Source organism: Leptonychotes weddellii, chromosome 2, assembly GCF_054177405.1.
Source record: "Leptonychotes weddellii isolate Sample4059 chromosome 2, ASM5417740v2, whole genome shotgun sequence".
NCBI lineage: Eukaryota > Metazoa > Chordata > Mammalia > Carnivora > Phocidae > Leptonychotes > Leptonychotes weddellii.
In genome coordinates, this window is record NC_138370.1 from 164,214,055 (window position 1) to 164,236,868 (window position 22,814).

Sequence of the window (22,814 nt, forward strand, 5' to 3'; positions counted from 1 at the left end):
TGGATACTGACTGGGTCAGCCTAGAACAGAGAAAAAAGGAGCTCTCAGACACCTGTGGAGAGTGGAATCCAAGCCAGTATGGGGAACAGGCAAATTTAATGAATGAATTTTAAGTATTTATAGCCCATTTTAGCTCTTTCTATTAACTATCCTATTAATTAACTTTTCTCTTACTTATTGTATGCTTAAAAAGCACCATTTTTTTTTCCTACAGGGAGAGAAAAGGCTGTTCTTTCAGTTTTTATTTTTAATTTTGTTTAATATGGCTCCTTTTATTACTTTTTAAACATATTTTATTTTATTTTTATTTTAAGTAGGCTCTATGCCCAATGTAGGGCTTGAACTCACGGTCCTGAGATCAAGAGGCAGATGCTCCACTGACTGAGACAGCCAGCCACTTCTAGCTCCTTTTAAAGATCAATTTGCTATAAATGCTTAATATCCATTTACTCAGTAAATATTTATTTTATATTTATCATCTGCCTATCATGTGCCATGTACTAGATTTGTTGCTGAGTATTCAGTGGTGATCAGAACAGAACTCATTCCTGCCTCTGCCTTCAGTAGAAGCTTCAGAGCTTCTACTTCAGTAGGGAAGACAGACGTTTAGATGAACATACACAATATTATGTATATAAAATATATAAGTAACGTATATATTATATATAAACATATATAAACAAAATGTAATAGCTAGGTGCAGTCAAAATAAGATTCCTAGCCTGCAAATGAGATGACAGATCCTGGAGCATAGTACGATCATTAGGATGATAAGGCCTCTTGGAGAAATCCACCAACATTTATCTAGCATATGTCCCTGCATTGATTTTCCTATTTTATTTAATTTCCATAAATACCCGCATCAAAAGTCAATGAGAAGATAGTAGGAAAGGAAAAATGAAGGGGGGGAAATCGGAGGGGGAGATGAACCACGAGAGACTATGGACTCTGAGAAACAAACTGAGGGATCTAGAGGGGAGGGGGGTGGGGGGATGGGTTAGCCCGGTGATGGGTATTAAAGAGGGCACGTATTGAATGGAGCACTGGGTGTTATACGCAAACAATGAATCATGGAACACTACATCAAAAACTAATGATGTAATGTGTGGTGATTAACATAACATAATAAAATAAAATTTAAAAAAAAGGTCAATGAGAAGATCATATGATATAATGTGTGTACAGCATCCAACACTGTTAGATAAATGTTGGTCTCCTATCTGTTCTTCGGCAAATTATTCCAATTCTAACTTTAAAAGAACGTTTCCCATCTACCTTAACAAATAATTGTTTGAGCAAGTACCAGAAGTGTGAAATTATGGTTGTAAGCCCAACGCAGAAGAAAGAAAAGAATGAGTCAAGTTTTTCTACCTAGAATAATAGGCAGTAGATCACTCCTACATGGAGCACATACATACTTTCTTTTTGTTACAATTCTATTATGAGACAGTGGCAGGAATAAAGGCATACCACACATAGAAGGAAATCAATTCAACAGCGTTGAATGGAATGTCTGATAAACTGCAGTAAAGCAATTCTACTTATAACTTATGGTAAAATCTAGATTAAAACTTATTTGAAAATATGGAGGGAGTTTTTAATTTTCAGCTCATCATGTATTAAAAAACTGGAATCTATAAAAATGAAGAAAGATGTTGTATAGCTCTACTTCCACATTTTATGAATCTAACTGATGTTCTTTATACTAATAAAAATAAAAGAGTAATAAAAGAAATGAGTTACTAAGCCAGTAAGTTATGCCACTATAATGAATGGTAATGGGGTATTTTGTTGGAGTTGAAGATCAATATGATTTATTACCAGATGCTCTACTGATAAAGCTGATAATGTAATAATCAGAGACGTGAAATTCACCTAGAGCTTCACATATGTTGTCATCTCTACTTATAAATTTAATTTATTGTAGCTTTATCTGATACACCACCTCCTCAATACAGGCAAACCTGATGGGACATTATTATTTAGTGTAACTTTTATGTTACTAAATTTCACGATAATACAAAATCTATAGAGCATACAAAATAGAAGAAACGCTCTGTTACAAAAAATGAAATAGACTACATGAGATAAACTACTTTAAATGTCACACATTACTTTCGGTCTGTTATATCTACAACTCACTGTTCTTTTGTCAACGCACGGCGGTGTTTTGTTCTTTCCTATAATCAGGATTTGATCCACACACTTTTGTGTCCAGGATGATTGTGCTCCCACAGAGATCTTACTAACTCTCACACTCTCATCTCTCTCTCTAAACCCATGTCTCTGACTACCTAATGATTGCAGCTTTCTGCATCTTCAAATCAATCCAATGTCACTGTCCTTTACAGTGACAACTGTCTTTTTTCAAAACACCCTTTCTCAGCCAAACTCAGCCCCTTCCTTGCTCACTCTGGCCCTCTGTTGCTCTTACTTCTGTTGGGTTTCTCTTCTATCGCACTCCTTTCTATTCACTACTTCATGGATTTAACCACCAACTTTTATTTCATAGTATTAATTACTCCAAAATCTTTGCCTCAAGTTCTTGTCTTGCTCCAGGCTACTATGGCCTGTATTATTTTACCATCCCCTAAAAATCCCATTGGCACCTCAGGATTTCACACGTTTTGTTCACCACCATCTTCTTTCCCAATTTTTGTCCTGTCCTTCAGCCTCTTCTATCCTATCCAATGATAAAACCACCAATTCCCCATCCCTAATACTTGAAATTCTGACATCATCTTTGGTTCATTTTTCTCCATTAGTCCCTCATCTCACCAAATGCCAAATCCCATGAATTCTGTTCCTGTATTAACTACCACACCCACTTCTGCATCATCATTCCTACTGCTACTTAGCTCCTGCTCTTAGGACATTTCCCCTCCATCAACATGATAGCCACCTAAAGAGGCCTCAGCCTGGCAGTCTGTCCTTTTGCCAACCACTGGCACACAGCTGTCAGATTAATTCTTGAAGATTCAGATGAAAACTCCTGTAATCGAATTCATTCCAAATAAAGACTTAGGTCCTTATACCATACAAGGCCCTCCATGAATTGGCTCCAACCTACCCTTCCAGTTTTATCTTCCTGCACTCGCTCGGGTTCCAAAAGTCACATTGAGCTCCTGTTTGGTTGTGTCTTGCATTTCCATTCTTATTGCCAATGCTTCTGATATTCTATTCATTTTGAAAGCCCTTTCCTCATTTCTGCATTTCCATTCCCTGCCCATCCTTCAAGGCCTACCTCAGATGTTACTTTTTATATGAAGGCTTCGACGATGGAGGTATCACTTACTGAATTACTACTATCTACTAAACACATAAAGCTCTACGTGTGTTCTTTCATTTCAAATTAACAACAACCCTTAGTATCAGAGGAGGAGACAGTCTCACAGAGGATAAATAACTTGCCTACAGTCTCACAGATAGTGAATTGTAGGTGGACCTGTGGGTCTGACTAAAGCTTGCTGCCTTTGATTAACCACTGTAACTTGACCTCCACTTTACGCCTCTGTTTAGCTACCTTGAACCTCATTTGTTCCTCTCTTACAAACGTGTATTAATTTGTACCTCATTTCATAGCTTTTAATTTGCACGTCAAATTTGCTAGTCACTTGGAAAATCTCTGGAAAATTCATGCTGCCTTTTCTATAGTAAGGGTTTACTTAATAAATGCTCTTGCCTGAATAGATGAATATACTATTCCCCTATTTGAAAACTTACTATGTCTTTCTGCTATCTAGTTTATCGTATATTACATATATTACATCTTCTGACTAAGACAAAAGTCCTTCAATAATCTGTGGCTTTAAAATTATATGGCTATGTCTTTTCTGAGGTATTATTTTCCATGATGCCCCAACATGCACCTGTTACTCTAATTAGGCTTGACTGTGCAATCTCTAAAACATAATGCTCCCCACCACCTCCGTCTTTCATTCCTGATGTTTCTCTTTTATGGAATGTCACCTGCCTCTTCCAAAACCATATATTATTCTTTTTCCAAAGATCAGCTAAAAAATACTTATAAATGCCTTTGATGAGCAAAACTAAAATTTTGATGATAATAAGATTATGTGCACACGTTATTTCATGTCTGTGTCAAACCTCCACAGATTCTAGAATCTTTACAGATTACACTGCAAAAGATCTTACACTGCAAAGCTCTAAGCATACTTTTAAACACCTATTAGATACTTTAAATAATGTTAATGGGTCTTGTGAATTAGTTAGTCTCATATAAAGCAAATTAAAGCAACGAACTGGCAAAAAACTAATAGTTTTTGAAAATAACTTAATTTTTGTGCCTACTATGTAGACTTAAATGAAGTTAGGTTTATTTTATCATTTTAAACTAAAATGCCTCTAAAACAATAACATGGTAGGCTGAAAGGTTAAGAGGTGCTGTCTTAGTTAATAGATATTGAAGTAAAGATTTTCCAATGCTTACTTCTCAAGGTGGAAAGAGCAGTTCATTTTACATCTTAAATGACCTTGTTTTACCCACATGACTTATATTTGGCAAGAACAAATGCAAACAGCAGCTGCATACAAAATAGAAATACTTTGTCAAGACAATTTAACTTTTGATAGAGATAGCCATTGGGTCACATAGGTTAACATGCTCACTAATTTAAAAATCTTATATATTCTGACTTTATAATTTTATCCTTTTTACACTTTGTGGTAGACTATACAATAGTTCCAACAAAATAGTGAAACTGCATTTAAAACGCGAGCTCTTAAGGACGAGGTTATCTTGTTTCTATGATTTATTACCTCAGTTCAGTCCTTCTATTATTTCCTCACTAGAAGCTAAACATGGACAGGAGGAGCAGATCTATAGACCCAAATGGTCAGACTACATATACCTACTCTTATTTTTCCTAAATAGCCTGGTAACAGCTTCCCAAGGAAAGGGCAAGTACTATTTATCCTTCAAACACGTTCCTTTTCATTCTACCTATGTTAAGAGAAAGAAAAACCCTAGCCCCTCCAACAAGATATTTCATTAAGCAGAGTCAGGCTCAATGTAATTCTGAAAGGAATATTTGTCTAAACTGATTGATCCCATTGGCCTTCGAGAAACCTAGAAGCTCTAAAGAAAGTCAGGGTTTGGGTCACTGTGGAGGTGGAGAGATGAGAGGAAATTTCAGGGCACATACATTTCTGTGATGGTCTCTGGCAGATTCGTGGGGATCTCAGTGAGAGCTTTCCCACGACAGTCTACGATATTGTTGCTACACGTACAAGGAGCTGGACAGTGCAGAACACTGCAAGAAGGAGCCATAAAGGACTGGTGACCTGCAAGAGAAAGAGATGGCAATGATATTTTCCCTCCGAAACCGCAGATCGTGAAACACATGAGCTTATCTCAAACAACCAAAGCATGTTACTTAACACAAATATATTTCTCTAAATATCTGAGCATAAAATTGGTCCTGTAGTTCTAGGATATATTTTAGGCAGCATGCATTTATAGTTCTGGGCCAACACTCAGATGAAGCAAATGAGATTCTTAAAACTATGAAAATGATCATTTTTCAGAGTTGAAATAATTGTTAAGAAAGGCTAACCTCAGACCTGAAACTGGAATTTGATTCAAAACTATTGAGTTCCAAAAAAAGCAGCAGTTTCAGACTAACCTAGATTTCACTTCCGATACGCTTAAATAGAGTTCGGTTTTTATTAAACTTAAGTAGCATAACTTACTCTACCCTCAAAAAAAAAAGAAAGGAAAACAGTAACATTTTCCTCTTGGAGGGTATAAACGTTGATTCTAAGTAAGTAATCATGCACCAATAAATGAGGGGAAAATTAGATCTTGCTAATAATAAGTTGGATGTCTTGAGAGGTTCAACATTTGTGCTTTCTTTGAAGTTATTATAATAATTTGTAACATGCCATTCCGTAATTGTTAATCTAGATAGTTCTTTTATTCGGCTTCACATGGCCTACAACGTTAGCGTTAAGTAGTTACCTGCAGGCATATATTTTTACTACTCAGTATTCGGAAACAAAACTGTTTTGAAATGAGATTTCACTGTTGGGATGACGAACAACAGAATGTCGGCCGTGTTGTAGAAATGGGCATCTGCACACACTTGGCTACTGGAGCAAGGGGACAGCCCTCTCTGATCTGCAGCAAGAGGGCCTGAGCGGTCACGTAGGCCAGGGAGACGCTGCAGGCTCCTTACTAACCCAAGCCCTCTGAACAAGCTCTCAAACCTTACAAAAAATAGTCTCAGTCTAAAAAAGAAAGGTGAACTTGCCTTCTTCCTCATCTAGAAAACAGGAAGGGAAAAGTGAAGAGAGAAAAAAGTGGTTAGTAACGAACTGTTAGTCATTTCATTATTTAATTTTTTAAAAAAGCAATCAGACCTGAAGAGAACATTCCCATTCCATGACATTATAGGAAAATTTTGTCTGGGTTATAAAAAGTATGGAAAAATACATAAAAAGTTCTAAAAGACAACAATAAATCAGAATCCTCTGTAAGTACTTCTTCTTGTGCCTCCTTTAAGGAACTATTTTGATGCATTACGTATATTTAAAAATGTTGTGTTACTGTATTTTGAACAGACACTTCTGAAGCAAAGCCAGCCCTGTATTTATAAAATAAGATATATGTTAATATGTATCAGATACTATTAACATATTATTTTATAAATAAATATAAATATAAATATAAATATAAATATAAATATAAATATAAATATAAATATAAATATAAATATATATGCACTGGTAACCAGCCTGCCTAGGTTGAGATCCTTGGACTCAGCTACGCAATCTTGGACAAGGCTACTTAGCATCTTTTTCTCAGCGTTTTCATCTCTAGTATAAAGATAATATTACATTTCACTATAGTTGTGATGAGGAAGGTGAAATGAGGTACATATATGTGAAATACCTAGATAGAAAGAACTAAGTGAATGTGACTTCCTGATATTTTACATAGGTTATGCCTTATTTTTGTTTCCAGATTTTCATCACTAAAGCTAGTCATTTATCTCTTAGAAGTAGACATGAACCACTAGTATTCACGAAAAGTACTTTGCCACTCTGCAACTACAGTTGAGCTACTTTTTTAAAATTTCCCAGCAGCGATCCAGGATTAACCATATTTCCAATTGTTAACAGAAAAGCAGACGGACATTATTACTTAATGGGAAAATAAGCAGCAAACAGAATTAAAGTCTAGGAATTTCCTCGATTTCCCCAGGAGTAAAAATTTAGAAATCTTTCATCCTAACTTCAGATGACCCTGTCCTTGCCAATCATGCACACACATCCTAGAACCTGTTCTCAATGGCGCTAAAACCGAGGACTCCCATGGAGTGATTAGTGCACAATTGCACACGTTAGTGAGCAACACGGAAACTCTGAGAGCATGCATTCTCCACAGTTCTCCGTAAAATAAGACGACAACATAAAGGTTCATTCTCCCTTACCACTGCAGACAAATTCGCGTTTTTGCACCTCAGCTACATTATGGCCCCGCAGGTGGGATGGGCCCATACACTGAGTGTAGAGACCAACCCGGGGCCTCTGGCGCAACCAGTCAGACAGCCAGGCCAGGTGGCAGTCGCAATACAGATTGTTCGAGTGCAGTCGACTAGAGAAGAAAAAGACAAGTTTAAAGCAAGAAAACAGAAGACGGTTACTTCAAAAATTGAAAAAGAAAGTCTTAATAATAATCTATAGCTTTATTTCTTAACATGTCAGTAGACAAAGCATAGGAAATCCCAACCTAATTAGTTTTCTAAAAATTAAACTGGTGTAAAACCACAGAATTGAATTTCTCTTCATTTACCTCTGAGCTAAGCCAACATCCAGGAGCTTGAACATGACCATAAGAATGGTTTCTCTATGTTCACTCAAAAGCGTAAGAAGAAAGAGAGATGTCCAAGGCGAATTGCTCTGCAGTCCCAATATACTGACAGCCAGTTGGGGTGGTGGGGGAAAGGAGAGGTAATAGGTAGGGCAGGGGTGGGGGCCTGTTAATAGAAGTTGTGGCTCCCAATATGAATTATCAGTTAGTCCTGCTGTTGTTAGTTTCTGGAGGAACTGCTTGCAAAATCTTTTTAGAGGGTCACTTTCGTTTTTTGCAGAACAAGATAGAATAATAATTCAATAAAAAACACTTCTTTCATGTCCCTATTCTGATTTCCTTCTTTTTGTTTAATAGCAGAAAAAAGGGATTAGCTGCTTTTGGCTCTTGGGACCCTATTCTCAAAGAGCAGGAACTGAAATGAAAAGACATAAATGGCTGGGAGTGAAGGAATTAAGTGAGCCCCCCTCTCTGTGTTGGCAGGGATCCACACCAGAGCATGGATCCATTCCAAGTGGCAAATAGCACTTTTCCATTAATAAAATATCAGACAAATGTATCCACTGAATTAGGTAAATGACTTCAAATTGGCTTTTATGTTTTCTCAAACTAAAGAAAAGGACATCCAAAGCTATAAATCAAAGCATCATTTCCAGAATCATCTATGACACAGTAATACCATTTTAGTCCTTTTTAGCTGATGTGCTCAATTCTAACCCAATAACAGTAATGGATATTAAAACATGGAACTCAGTCCAGAAAGATAATTGGACCATAAAAATGGAATTTTTAAGTAGCAATGATAATATAGAATAATGAAACAACCGAAGCAAGGGAATTTCAAGTTAGATGACTGTTTTACATTCTCCTTGAGCCTGTAAGATATGGAACAGACTGTCTTGCATCAAAACTTAAATGACGTGCCACCGAACAAAAAGCTACATTTTGCGAAAGCTGGGTCACCTCCAGCTCAGTTTGCTTGGAAGTTAGAGTGGCATCCTTTGGAAACCACATAGCACATGCCACCTCATTGTTCTAGAAATATTTTCATCTGAACCAAGCACGTTACAATGATTCAATTCGGTGTGCACAAATCTGAAGTGAGAAAAGAACATAAAGCCTGATTAGCAAGACAAACTGTAATGGATTTCTATAGGAAAATAGGCACACTATCAGAAATGCAGATGATAGACACTTCCACATTCTTAGTGGCCTCGCTTTTGACACTAAAGAGGTTGTCCACTGTGTGTTTTCTAAAAAAAAAATTAGCTTAAAGTCAATGATTAAGAAACGAATTTCATCAAATATAGTCTGAGTGAACTGATCTATTCATTTGGTCAGATTAGGAGCATCAAAAAAATGGAATTTATGTTATACCTGCATACTTTCAGAATTCCTTTATTTTGTTAAATCTTATTCCAAGGAAAAGATAATGATGTGTTGTATCATACATAGAACATCACATTTTAGTGACAAAAAAAGAGGACATTTAGATTGGTATTACCCATTAAAAAGCTGGCAATTAAATGTTTTTTCATTAAAGAGAAAAAATAAATGTAATATGTTTCCAGTTATAAACTATAGTAAACTGAAAGTTATTTTGAAAACCCAAGCAGCACATATTTTTTTCAAGAAGCTCAATGCTTTGCTTATGTTTCCCACCATTTCCCACATGTTGTATATAACATATTTTTGAGGCGAGGGTGATTCTTAAACCCAGTTCAAACGAGATTTATCTCTGAAAATGCTTTAACTAACTATCCCTACCCTGGGCTTTAAAGTTAATTTTCCCCAAAAGAAAAAAAAAAAATAGCTGTAGCAAATGCTTTATTAGAGAACAAGTTTTTATTCACCTAAAATATTTTAATGTTCATCTCTTGAAAAGATATTTTTAAATATAAATGCTGCCACAACCTTTGTTATAGAAGGACTGGAGGGTTATGCTGTAATTTTACGTTACAAAGAATGTAGGAGATTCAGTTTAGCTTTATTAGGTCTGCTTGCTGTACAGTAATAAAATCATAAAGATTTACCATTTATCATTTCTGACAGCCAATCAAGGAGTCTTACATTTCTTAATGAAATGTGACCTCCACAATAGCTCAAAGTAAACGTTCCCCCCCACCTTCCCATAATGCGTATCATTTAAAAGAAAGCTTTCATGTTTTCAGAATGATAGTTCATTTATTCAAATATCATATCTAGCACTTTTTTTAAAAAGTGGCATTTTCCTTCTCTACCCCATTATGAATTCATGAATCCTGTTCTTTGTTTACAAAAAATAGTACTTTAGAGGAACCCTTAATTGATTAAATTGACCTTTATATATATATTGTGGCTACTTACAAAGTCCTAAGTTTAGGCATATGGTTGAAACTTGCCACAGAAAGTCTAGTAATGTTGTTATTGTTGAGAGTGCTGTAGAATAAAAAAAAAGTTAGACATTTTAGATAATGAAAATTCATTGATCATTCTATCTAATAATATAGAGAAAACCCTTTGCAATTATGTTTATGCAGGACAACTATGTGGTAGAGACGGCATAAAGAATGCCCTGTATTATAAGCAAGATGATAAATAAATGTTATACTTTAACACATTGCTATGCATTCAGCTCTATCAAATATTTATGGCAGATTTATGTCTTTAGCCATAATATCTTTGACTATTCACATGTTGCTTTATGCACCATGTGCATGAATGCATGTGTATTTATGACACTGCTTAAGGAATTAACACGAGGCAGTCAACAGTCAGTAAAATCAGACAGTTGCATTTCCTTAGAGGGGCACTGTGTGTAATTAGAGTCATGAGTAAATGAAGATATTCAAAATCTCCCAAAGAGTCCTGTTAAGTATTCTATACTGTGGACATTGGCTGCGCCACTGCTGAAATTTAAGTAGCAAAAACGGTATCTGTATCTGGTATTTGCATTGCATAGGGATAAAGTGTCAGGCTGGAGCAGTTTATTAAAAGCTTAATACATTCTAACAGTTTCACATCCCAGGCACATATCTTGTCCTTTGCTTACTGTGGTGTGGTAGTGATCTCGGTTTCTTGATGCTGGAGTCAAGAAGATGGGTGGTCAAGGCAGAGATGGTGAAAAGAAGCATCATTCTTGCTTGGTTCAAATTGTTCTTACTTTTCCCCTAACACAGGCATTGTTTGTTGTATTTTTTTAGCTATTTCTACTACAACTACTACCCATTCATTCATCTAGTATTTCCTAAATGGCTCTTAATTTTAGGGCAACATGGAATGGTATAAAAATAAATCAGGCATAGTACCTGTCTTAAAATAGCATATAGCCCAACTGGGGAGATGAAGTACACAAATTATAAAAATTTAGAGTTAATGAGATTAAGAAGAGGTTTTTTTTTTTTTTCCCCCCTCCCTTCGGGGAAGTCAGGCTGTGACAAGAAAGGGAGAAGACAGCTACCCCAGGGCTGTGACTGTGCACGGGCAAAGAAGCAAATGATTCTAGTAGAGAGAAGACAGCATGGCGGGGTGAGGGAAGCATGCAAGTAGCTGAAGGAGGCAAGACGCCAGGATCCACGGCCGGTGGATGCCATTCGATAATGGAGAAAGGTTTGCAGTAGACTTTGCAAATTCTCTTGCCAGTGGAAGCCAGGCAGGGAACATAAAAGTAGAGAAACAGGTTGTATGTACAGAAACAGGACACAGAACGGGGAAGAGAGATAGAGAGGAGCAGGCAGAGAGCTGGGGACAAGGAAGAGCTTGGTAAGCTGGCGAGGATACTCTGTGCTGTACCAGCTACTACTCAGTTCTGATGGGCAGCCGCTCTGCTGTAACGGGAGGCTGCCAAACAATCGGGTTTTCCCCGGAGAAGCCAGAAATGGAAAATTTCACCTCTATCCTCCCAGTTTTTAAATACTGGCAACTAATTCAGATATTTCAAAGAGTCTGCGGACTGAGTCTGTTTGGACTGAGCGAGATAGGTTTGCCAGGCCACTTTTGGCCAGCCAGGAGCTGCAGTTGTTACTGGTGTGATTAGGGGTGTTGGGGGGCACTTAAACTTCTCAGCGAAGTAGCGCACGGCGGCTACAGATCCAGAACACACAGACTTCCTGTCTTACCCAGCTTTGCAATGTATTGAAGGATAGAAGAACGAATCCAAGTGATTTGAATTAAGTTGCTTAAGAAAAAAAAAAAACCCACTTTATGAAGAACCTAAAAAGCACTGAATTTGTTGGCTCATGTTATCTAAAAGCCTGTAGCATTTTTCTGTACTCAAGTGAAATGAGATTTTTTTTTCAAACGCCATTAAAATATATCCTGATGTTTGAACTAAAAGGTTTCACTTCTTAAAGGGATTTGCTTTCAAATCACCCCTTTTCCCACCCTCAAAATTTATGCTGACTTTATATGGCTAAAATCTTTAGAGTGCCCCCATACCATACTGAAATGTGACTTTAGGGATAACATTTTTTCAAAAGTAATTCACATGCAGCAGACATGCATTAATTTTGAACTATAATTTCTTATGATTCCACACAAAAGAGAGTTTTAATTGAATGCTGAAACTGGTGTCGATAAGTTTGGAGTCTTTTCTCAAAATACTAGTTTGCATAACACAATTGAAGAAATAAATTATCTTAGTGTCTTTTATTCGGTATTGATGCTGGCAAAACAATATTGATACTGATGCCTGGTAATGGAGCAGTATGTGGAACCAATGAAATTAAATTATTTTAAAAGTAATAATAAATATGTGTTAATTATGTATGGTGTCATGTATCTGTTATGGTCATGATCAATTCCTACTCTGAAACAATGCAAAATTATCTACTGTACTTCTTTATTTGTGAACACTTTCTCCTATATGAAAGTGTATTTCTATGTTCAACTTCAAGATTTTCTCTTTGTAATGAGAATATATTCTTCTACAAAGGATATCTTTATGTGTAAACACAAAATGTGAGTCTTGGTAGTCATGTAGGTCCTCTCAGACTTAGATCTTGATTTATTCTTCTCTTATTCCCTTAGTGCTCAGCATAGTATTTGGCAGAGAGTCTGATATTTTTCGGATATGAATCTCTACATCTCAATTAAATAAAATTATGCCTATTTTATGGAAAAAGAAAAAAAATACAAAACTAGCAACTTAAGGAATGTATTTCATTTCTGAATCTGCTGTCCAAAGAAACAGAAAACATTGATCTAGATTTAGTTTCCAATGTTATTTTTGAGATGGTATCTTCATATTCAAAAGATAAACATTTTTTTAAAAAATAAACACTTCTGAATTGTGTCAATCAAATTCCACAATTTGCCAGGTTTCCATGAACATACAAGTGATAAACTGCCTTCCCTTGCTTTCACTTACCTGGACTTCTCCTTCTTAAACTTTATTCACTCTCTCTACCCTAATATATATCTTAATTTAACAAAGTTTCATCCTTGGTCCAGGATGATTACTTCCATTTTCTCTTGTTTTGCCTCAGTGTAATCATACATTCACAAATGGCTCATGGAACCAAAAATTAAAAAAACAAAAAACAAAAAAAAAAACCCTGAAACATTGGGACTATAAATTTAAGGTGATGTGCAAATTAATTAATCCTTCATCAGTTTCACATAAAAAGATATATTGTAAAGAGTCATACATGGTAAAAATAAGCAAAACAGATAATTTTCTTTCTGGAACCTTCTATAAAAAAAGCCCCCAACCAAAGTCTACAATAGAAGAACTTTTGATTTACTTGACAAGAGATTTGGGCTTGATAAATCCTAGTCTTTTGAATACTTTATCCAATCAACCTTAAATTTTTCATCAATTAATTTCTTTAAAGGTTGTATGAACTATGAGGATTTAAAAAATTAACACATAGTAAAAGAATGTCTGCTTGACTATCAAATTTTGATATAAAATATTTAAGTCATTTCAAAAGAAATTCACATTTTCTTGTATCACGTACTGATTTTAATTATTTCTTTTTAGCAAACTCTCACCATTATATATCTCTTTGAAACCTATGTATTAAGGTCCTCAAAAGAGTTCCCAACACTGTGGATTTTGATTTTAACTCCATGAATCATAAGACATTTTTCACTCTTTGGTGTGTTTCAAGATAGTAGTTTCAAGTCCTCTTTTAGATATTTTGCTAACATGACAAACACAATGTATGCGGTGATTGTGTTTTCATGAACTTGCTCTTCTAAAAACAGTGATATTAGTTTATAACAAATAAGCAGATGAATCAAATGAATAGTTATTGTATTTGTGGGTAAAGAATTTTCAATGCCCAGCACAGTGCTTGGGTGTATGTATAGCTTTCTCTCTCTCTCTATATATATATACACACACTCAATATATGCTCAATATATTATGTAGATGAATTATTTCATATCTAGTAAGTATTGAAGCTCTTTTTGTTAATAACAAAGTACTTTACTGATTTTAGTCCATCCAAAATATTCAGCAAATTTTCCATAAAATTTTTGGTGTCATTCCTATTCCAGTTAGAAGCACTGACTTAGTAACACATTTTTGGCTTGATCAGCTCCATTCAATTAAATAACACCCATGGTAGTCTCTTCATATACCAAGTTTATGACTTTGACTATGGTTTTAACATCAGACTACTATCATGAAATCATAGTTGTATCTTAATTATTCTGACGCTGAAATAGCAAAGTGAGCTTTGTATATTAATGGGTCTGGAACACAAATAAAAAGTGGTCTTATAACTGCAGTGTGTATGATAAGCACTCTGAATGTTTTTCCTAGAGAAAAAGTTAGACTGTTATCAACAGAAATAAAGGTGGATAGATGACAGTATATATTCTTATAACAGTTTATCTCAATCAACTAATTCTTATATGTTAACTCCTTAAAAATAATCAGTAACTTTACACATGATGCAGCTAGAAATTCTAGGCATTTACTTGCAATTGAAATCAAAATCATATAGAAAATATTGCTAAAATAAGCCATCTTGTCAAAACATCAAACTTTTTTCAGAATTACATTCTGTTCCTCAAACTCAATTTTGGAATTTTTTTTTCCAGGAGGATTTCATGATTCCCAGATAACTTTTACCACAGGGACTAAAAATTCAAAATCTCTTCAAATTTAATTCAATTTTGGATTCTGAATAAATTTAGTCAGGGATGAATTGTAGCAGAGAAAAATATTTTACTTGGGGGAGAAATCTGTAAATATATTTTATACGAATCTCTGGCTGGAATAAAATCCCAGAAATGTACAGGCAACTTCAAACACTTTAGTAACTCCAGTTTACATTAAAATTATTTTTCATCATAATAATTTCATTAAAACTATTTTACCAAGTCAAAGTTCTGTAGAGATTACTCAGTTGTCTCTAACCCATTCTGTCAGCCATGTCTACCCAGCAAGGAAAGAGAGAGGATGCCAATTACAATTCAGATCTGCGTGCTGTGCTTTACTAAGTCAGTAGTGAAGACTTTAAAATGGACCCAATGGGCAGCTTATTACAATTAGAAAGGAGATCCCAAAAATCGCCTTTCAAAAATGATGTTATCTAGTTAAAAATGACATCTTAAAATGAGAAAACATCTTTCCATTGCATGGCAACTACAAAATATTCCAACTTATCAGCGACTAAACAGGTCTATTTTGTTGTTGTTGTCATTTTCCCGACACACCTGATTTTATCTTAATATTTAACAATTCTAGGAATTCTCACAAATCCTGTGACTGAGAATATTTTGTTATAAGGAGAAACACGTAAGGGACAGTATTGTGAACATCTGAATGTCCTCCTGCAAGAGACGTTTTTACCTAAGCATACAGAAATGATACCCACGGCTGTGTGCACACACATTTTAAGTCTTCTGTGTATTCCCCAGGAGTTATTAAGGTATCTTTATAAGAGACCATTTTGACACAAGGTTTTGAGCTAGCAGATAAGCTCCCACATCAGCACTCCCCAGACACAAAGCTCCCGTTCAGAAGAGTAAGAGAAAGAAGAAACACTTACAGCACTTCCAAGTCCCGCAGAGCCCTAAATGCCCCATCTTCAATACAGCTGATCTGGTTGTAATCCAGTTGCCTGTAAACAGATTAGAAGAATATATGTAAAAGGCTGCAGACTAGCAGGGCTGGGTGAAAGGAAGTTCCCTGAAGGGTCTAGGAAGCCCTGGCTGGGAGAACTGAAATGTTCTCACAAATACACTCAACTCATCTGCTTAAGAATGTCACAAGCCATTCTCGCCTTGCTGGTGCCGCTACTGAGATCTCTTTTTGTTCTGAACTGTCTGTGCAAATAGCAGCCCTTGGAAAGCTCCAGTAAATAATAACTGCACCTTATATTAAATGCCATAGGAATGCAATTTCATTACATCAAGAAAAGCTATCCATTAAGAGCTTTCAGCGTCATCTTGCTGAAACAATTTCATTAAGGTAAAGGACTGTAAATCACTTAATGTCACATGCACCCCCTCAGTGACCTAACAGAATCCATTTATCAGAGAAGCCCAGCTGCATGTTAATTTCACTATCCTTGGCAAAAAAAAGCAAGACTACTTTTAGGTTTCTTTCTTTTAAAAGCAGTTTTCCTTCGAGAACTCCCAACAGCGAGAGAGAAATGAGGTCCCACGTACCTCCCTGCAATTCCCAACCAGGAATACTCTTTAGAAAGCGAGCCCTTGTTCTGCATTAAGCTTCGCTATTTCCATGATTTGCACCGTGTGTCATTATATGTGAATTCTTTGCACTGTAAATATGGCATACTTTCCAGTTAAAAAACTCCCCAAATTTCCAGAAAATAAGTTATAAAGCATTAGGAAATTAATCTTTTTGCTTTTCTCAAAGATGCTAATTTTAGCTGCAAATGCGAAGAATGCATACTGCAGCAACATCATTAAAACACTACATGTATCTATGGTAGAAAGTTTAAAAGCTTTATCAGTTCCTTCTAAATAGTACAAAATGCAAACAAATGAATCTTCTCTTGTAGTTTGAGCACTCATTTGTTACAATTCAAAGATGAAAAGACAAAGTTACTCCAAACTTGGTTAAGTCAGCTTTTTCCTGCCACTTATTTTGGAATTAAAATTTCCTTTATCCATGTTAAGGCATTTATTTGGTTGAAATAAACAGCTAAGTACTAAGTCTTATCTGTCCTATCTTTATCTTATTTTAAATTCTTTTTTTTAACAAATAAGCAGTTGTTGTTTAAGTCTAGTAGCTTGATGCTTAACGATATTATTATTCCAGTAAAGAAAAGTATTTTAATGCTTCACTTGAGACAGAAACAAAATGCTTGATGAAACAGTCAGGTGAGTTGTCATTTCTCCATGCATTGGGAGGGAATACAGATATACAGGGCTAATACTATGATCATAATACAAATGAATCCTGTCCTTGTTTCAAGTGCAAAATTCACCAAAAGGGCTAATTCACGTTTGAGGTGTGTTCTTAAAGAATTGTTTCAACATTCCCATAAAATAACGATTTCTCTCACAAGGCTACTGGATAAAGGTGCAATGATTTAATCCAGTGACTTTCAGAGGGCCCTCTTCAAAATTCTTACTTTAGAAATTATGTACATAAAGAATGTCTCATGAAATATACATCTCATTTTTAAGAAGGTCTCTAGGGGACAGAGACTACCCTGATGTCATGCAAATGGTACAATCTAGGACATGCAACATTAAAAAAAAGGCCAACTCTGGAGCAGATATGGTTTTATTGCTTTTATAGACTAAGGCTTTCCCCAAATAATAGGTGCCATCCATGCTACTGTAATAGCTTAAAGCATTTCTACTTATTAGGAAGTAATGCAGAAGGATAATTTTATTTTCTAAGAAGACTTTTAAAGCTTCATGATGTAATATGGCTGCTGTGGTTCCAAGAAAACACTTACATTCTTGAGCACTTTTGATTTTTACAGATTAAATTCATTTAACAATTAAGTTAACAGCCTTTTTATTTTAAAGTGCTAAATATATATCTACACTACTATTCTCTAACCTCTTGAACAATTTATCAAAGCCATTTAAATTAGTACAATGGCATGAAGTGTTACCCTTGACACACTACAAAAGAGAAATTGTTTCCAGACAAAATGGCAAAATCTTTTAATGCTATCAAATTTGCCTAATGCAGTCTCCAGGTTAATCTGTAAAAGGGTGAGCTGTATGTTTGCCCATATCTTATTATCCTTAGCTGTCAATGTATAAATCAGTGCTGACACTGCTTCTTTTAAATCATGCATACTATACACAAAAGGGAAGCCCTAGCATGCTAGAAAGCACTCAAGCAAATCCTGTTCTACAGGGACTGAAAACCAGATTACTTTCCCTATACCACCAGAAGTTGAGACACTGCTGGAAACTTGGTAATTTCACCCCTCTTCAACACTGCTCGTGGTTCCGTGCTTCTTCTGATTCTTAACAGAAATCTAAGTCCTTCTTGGTGCTAAAGCATTAAGAATATTTGGCTCTCATAGGACCAAAGTTTTCCTTAAAAGTTTTCTGAATGCCATCATGTCTCAGGACATCGATCTTCTGAAAATGAAGGTATTGTGTGAAAAAGTTACTTCTATGAAAGGGCAATCAAAATGAGTAACTTTTTCATCAACTGGTGGATTTCATTATATTGAAAGGAATGTTTAAGGAAAGTGTTGTGCCCACTTTGACCGCTCATGAGAAAATCTCACTACACAAACCTCCATTTGTCTGTATATGGTTCAAGATAAAGAGTGTCAAAACCATGCAAAAGCATACTTTATTTCAGGGATTCTGGACTATTTTTCAGTACCTTGTTTCTCTCACCCAGTTCACTTCCTTCTCTACTACCTTTCCAAGCCCAGGCACTTCTGCTTTCTATAAACAGGAAAGGATCTGTTCTCAGCCATGCATTTAGTGACAGGCTGATTCTGTTTAGATGTGATTTCCAATCATACAATGAAATTATTCTGAATTAAGGCATTAGTAAGAGGAGAGTTTTTTTTTTTCACTTCTCCAAAAAGTAATATTACATTTGTTCAGCCGAACATAGGGTAAATTTGTTGATCTTTGGATAATAAGGGCACTAAGATACATTAGGGACAGCTTCAGGATCCTTTCCTGGTACAGGGGTCACATCCCACGGGGAAGCAAGCTAGCACTTTTCTTATTTTCTGGAGAGAAAGTATGGCATAGATGGTATTATTGGCGACTTCTTTTAGACCTTCAGCCGACGTATCCTAGCACAGAATTTTGTGGCTTCTCTTCTCTATTTCCTACCTCCAACCTCCTCTGTCTCTGTTTGAGTTCCAAATTCCATCTCTATCTGACCCTTCACTGTCTTAGTTTGTAAGTGTGCATTCTGAAGCAAGTGCTTTATCTTTAATTTCATGAAATTGACGATATTAAAAAGAATAGAAACCTTCAAAGTCTCTTTCAGCATTAACATTCTATGATTCTCTTTTCATTGGTCACTACTTCTCTTATGTTGTTCTAGAATAACACTAGATTGCTCGTTTTAATTTTTCCTAGTCCTGGTGAATTTAGTCTTTGATAACGCAGCATCTCTTTATCAAGAGGTGTTGCTCTGAGCCTCGCAAACATGAAGTTTCTAAAGCAGATCTGATTTTCTTTAAGACAAAAAATGATTTAGCCTAGTTTCAGATTTTGATCAATTCTAGGTGTGAGAAACAATATATAATGCTGCTAAGTATAAATTTTAGAAATAAGCATATTAAGTAAAAGAAAGGTTGGGCATTTGCTTACTTGGTGTCCCGAAATATAATTGGAGATACTGCATTCTGTTACTTTTTCTGCTTTTTTCAGGGATTTCCTGTTTTCAGTTATTAAAATTTGGATACATACTGTGTTTGAATTACATATATAAAACTCACCTTCCTGAATTAACTTTATTTGGTTTTGCCCTTACCCATAGAAAATTCATGTTGCACTATGGGGTCCAAGTAATAAGATCTTATTACCAACTGATTTTCTTTCTGTAAGTATTAGAACGCCATAAAATTTACTTAGCTCTGAAACAATACTGAACATAAAAAGTCTTTAATAACTTTAAAGCCAGGGGCGCCTGGGTGGCTCAGTCGGTTAAGCGTCTCACTCTTGGTTTTAGCTCAGGTCATGATCTCAGGGTCGTGAGATTGAGCCAGTGTTGGGCTCCGAGCTCAACGTGGAGTCCGCATGAGATTCTCTCCCTCTTCCTCTCCCTCCCTCTCTGCTCCTTTCCCCACTTTGTGCTCTCTCTCTCTAAAATAAATAAATAAAATCTTAAAAAAATAACTTTAAAGCCAGACAGTCTCTCAGTATTTCAACAAAAATATTATAACTATGCTCTGGTTCTCCAGGGTTTTTTAGGTACTAGAAATAGAAGTTTAGTTCATATTCATATTACTATAAATGGCAAACTCCAAAAGTTTAGTTGACTTAAAATAATATATCAAAGTGATTAGAATCAATAGGAGGGAGTAACAACATTTTGCCATTTGGAAAGAACCCTGGTAAAACATATAAGTCAGATGGGAGAAAAAAATGTTGTTAAGGATATGGGCATAATCTGTTCTATTTCTTCCCTTGTGTGTATAAAATTCAAGTCAATACGAGTGCGTAAATACACAAATCTTATGCCAATAATGACTCTTTAAGAAGAAGTACAAGATTTAAGTTATAATGGATAAAGAACATAAGAATAATATAAATTGACCCATATGAATGAACACCCTAGGCCGAAGTTTCAGCAACCATGTCATTTAACCTCAGCATAAAAACACATAGGCGCTAACCCAGGTATGAGTGAATGAAACAGCCAAAGTAAGGACTATCCCCTGAGGAATGCAAAATAATTTATTTGAGAATTTAGCCCTTTTGCAATCTTTCAAGCAAAATGTTGTGGGTTTTGTTTTTTGTTTTCTGTTTTGTTTTTTGTTTTTGCATAGGAATAAAGAATCTCAGTTTTTATTGGAATAATCTATGGTATAAAGTTATATCCACTTGCTAATTTATTAGGGAAAAGCCAAAGGGTAAGCTCTAAGAGACATGGTACCAGAAAATGGAGGAACAACAATTAAGTAGTCCTTCATGTTCTAGTAGCTCTTGTAAACTAATCAAAGGTGGTAGAAACTGAAACTGACAATAACAATTGCTTACATTTATTGAATGCATAGCAAATGGCAGGGTCTGTAGATATGCTATCTCATTATTCCTCACAATAACTTAAAAAGGTAAATGTTCTCATTATTCTGATTTTACAGAAGAGAATATGAAGCTCACAGAAGTTTAATTACTTATTCAAAGTAGATAATAAATATGTAGTGAAATCTTAATTCCAATTTAAATCTATGTATTGCTGAAGCCCCCACTCAGTAGTAAGTGTCCAGGGAAAGAGATTCAGGAGCTATTCATTCTGCAAATGAAAGCTTCAGCTCAATCTCTGTTAGCCAAATTTCAAAGGCGAAGTCAGCATATAAAGAGTGCTATAGAATGTCAGGGAAGGAACAGATTACCCTAGGCTGAAGCAGTCTTGTGTGAGGAAGGAAAAATCTTGAACCTTAAAAAACAGGTAGAATCCAGAAAGAAAGAAAATAAAGTGGGTATTCTCTGCGGAGGGAAAAGACCCAATCAAGAACAGTTGTGAGCAGAGGTTCTACAATGTTCACAATGAATATTTGCAAGAGAGAGGCCATTATGGCTTGAGCAAAGAGCTTGTGGGCAGATTCACTGGGAGAGGGGGCTGGGAGCCTGGGTGGATGTCAGAATGTTAGGACTAGGCAGAATATCTAAAGAGAGCATGCTATTCAATAAAAGCCACTGTTTTCTCAGGAAAGAGTTTACATTCTTCAGAACCTATAAAACTATCACAACACTCTGTCATATCCCCAAGGCTTTGCCATAGGGCCAAATCAATGTGTTGTTGTTGTTGTTTTTGATAAGCTGAATGATTTTTGAGCCAGGGTGTGATGGGATTAAAAAAACAATGCTTTATAAAAACAAATCTGTCTGCAATGTTAAAATTATCTAATGAGACTATAGATTGGAGATCAAAATTCAATTAGTAGACTACTGTAATAATTCAGAGGTAGCAAAGTGTGCCTGTTTAGGGTTGGGGAAGCAAGAAAACTAAAGATCTGTTCTATCTCAAGGACAACATGGCAGCCATAGAAAGATCATGCCAATTCTTATTTTATACATATGTGAATTGGATTCCCAGTCAGTCAATCAGATAGTCTTGTGTTTTGTTTGTTTTGCAAGTGAAGATATGTTATATAGATTCATTTTCACATAATAGAATGATATCATTGAAGAAAAATGCTAAGGCACCCTGCAGACAGAGCAAAAAGAAAAGTTGGAGAGGCTGTTGGTAGCAAACTTGATCATAGTTGTTGGGGATTATTACAATTTAGGATTCCTTTCAAGGGAGTGTAAATCAGGCAGGTTACAGGACCATGGACAGTTCCCGTGGTACTTACAGCATCTGCTGAGTACCCAGACAACTGTTGGTTACCCCCATGTCTACAGACAATATTCTGGATGTTAAGAGGCGCTCTGTTCATTGAAATGAAACTTAAGTTCCTTACTATCTATCTAAATGAAGAGCCATCTCTACAGGTTTGTTCAGAAGGTTCTACATCCCACTGAAGACCTGTGGCATTTAATCTAACGGGAAGGATAGAGGGTCCCTTGAGTGAGAAACCAACCACCCCTTCAAAGTCTCTTCAGCCTCAGGTTTACTGAAAACACTCTAAGAAGGAGCTGGGGGGAATAAAATATACAATTTAAATTTTATATCAATGAATTTTATTTTTATGATAATATACTAAGTATATAAGTATGGTAAGAAATATAATGAACTAAACATGAAAATAGCTGATTATAGCAGATAATTTGCAATTATGACAACTTATAAGACACAGCTAAAAGAAGTCTTGCATTTGCATGGTAAAATATATAATGCACTCTTCTAATTGTTACATATTGATTTTATAATATGTGAGCAACACTTGTTCCTTTATTGTTA

The 22,814-nt window shown here is 35.6% G+C and overlaps 1 protein-coding gene across 3 annotated transcripts in view; it reads right to left on the reverse strand.

Annotated features, from left to right (window-relative positions):
- SLIT2 (slit guidance ligand 2) overlaps positions 1–22,814 on the reverse strand; it is a 353,995-nt gene that overhangs the window by 114,909 nt on the left and 216,272 nt on the right. For all 3 annotated transcript variants that reach the window (XM_081812557.1, XM_081812556.1, XM_081812558.1), the window contains exons 6-9: positions 15,820–15,891; positions 10,181–10,252; positions 7,455–7,618; positions 5,166–5,304 (exon numbers count right to left, since the gene is read on the reverse strand). In XM_081812557.1, coding sequence (XP_081668683.1) covers positions 5,166–5,304; positions 7,455–7,618; positions 10,181–10,252; positions 15,820–15,891 — 447 coding nt within the window. The remainder of the gene's footprint in view (positions 1–5,165; positions 5,305–7,454; positions 7,619–10,180; positions 10,253–15,819; positions 15,892–22,814) is intronic.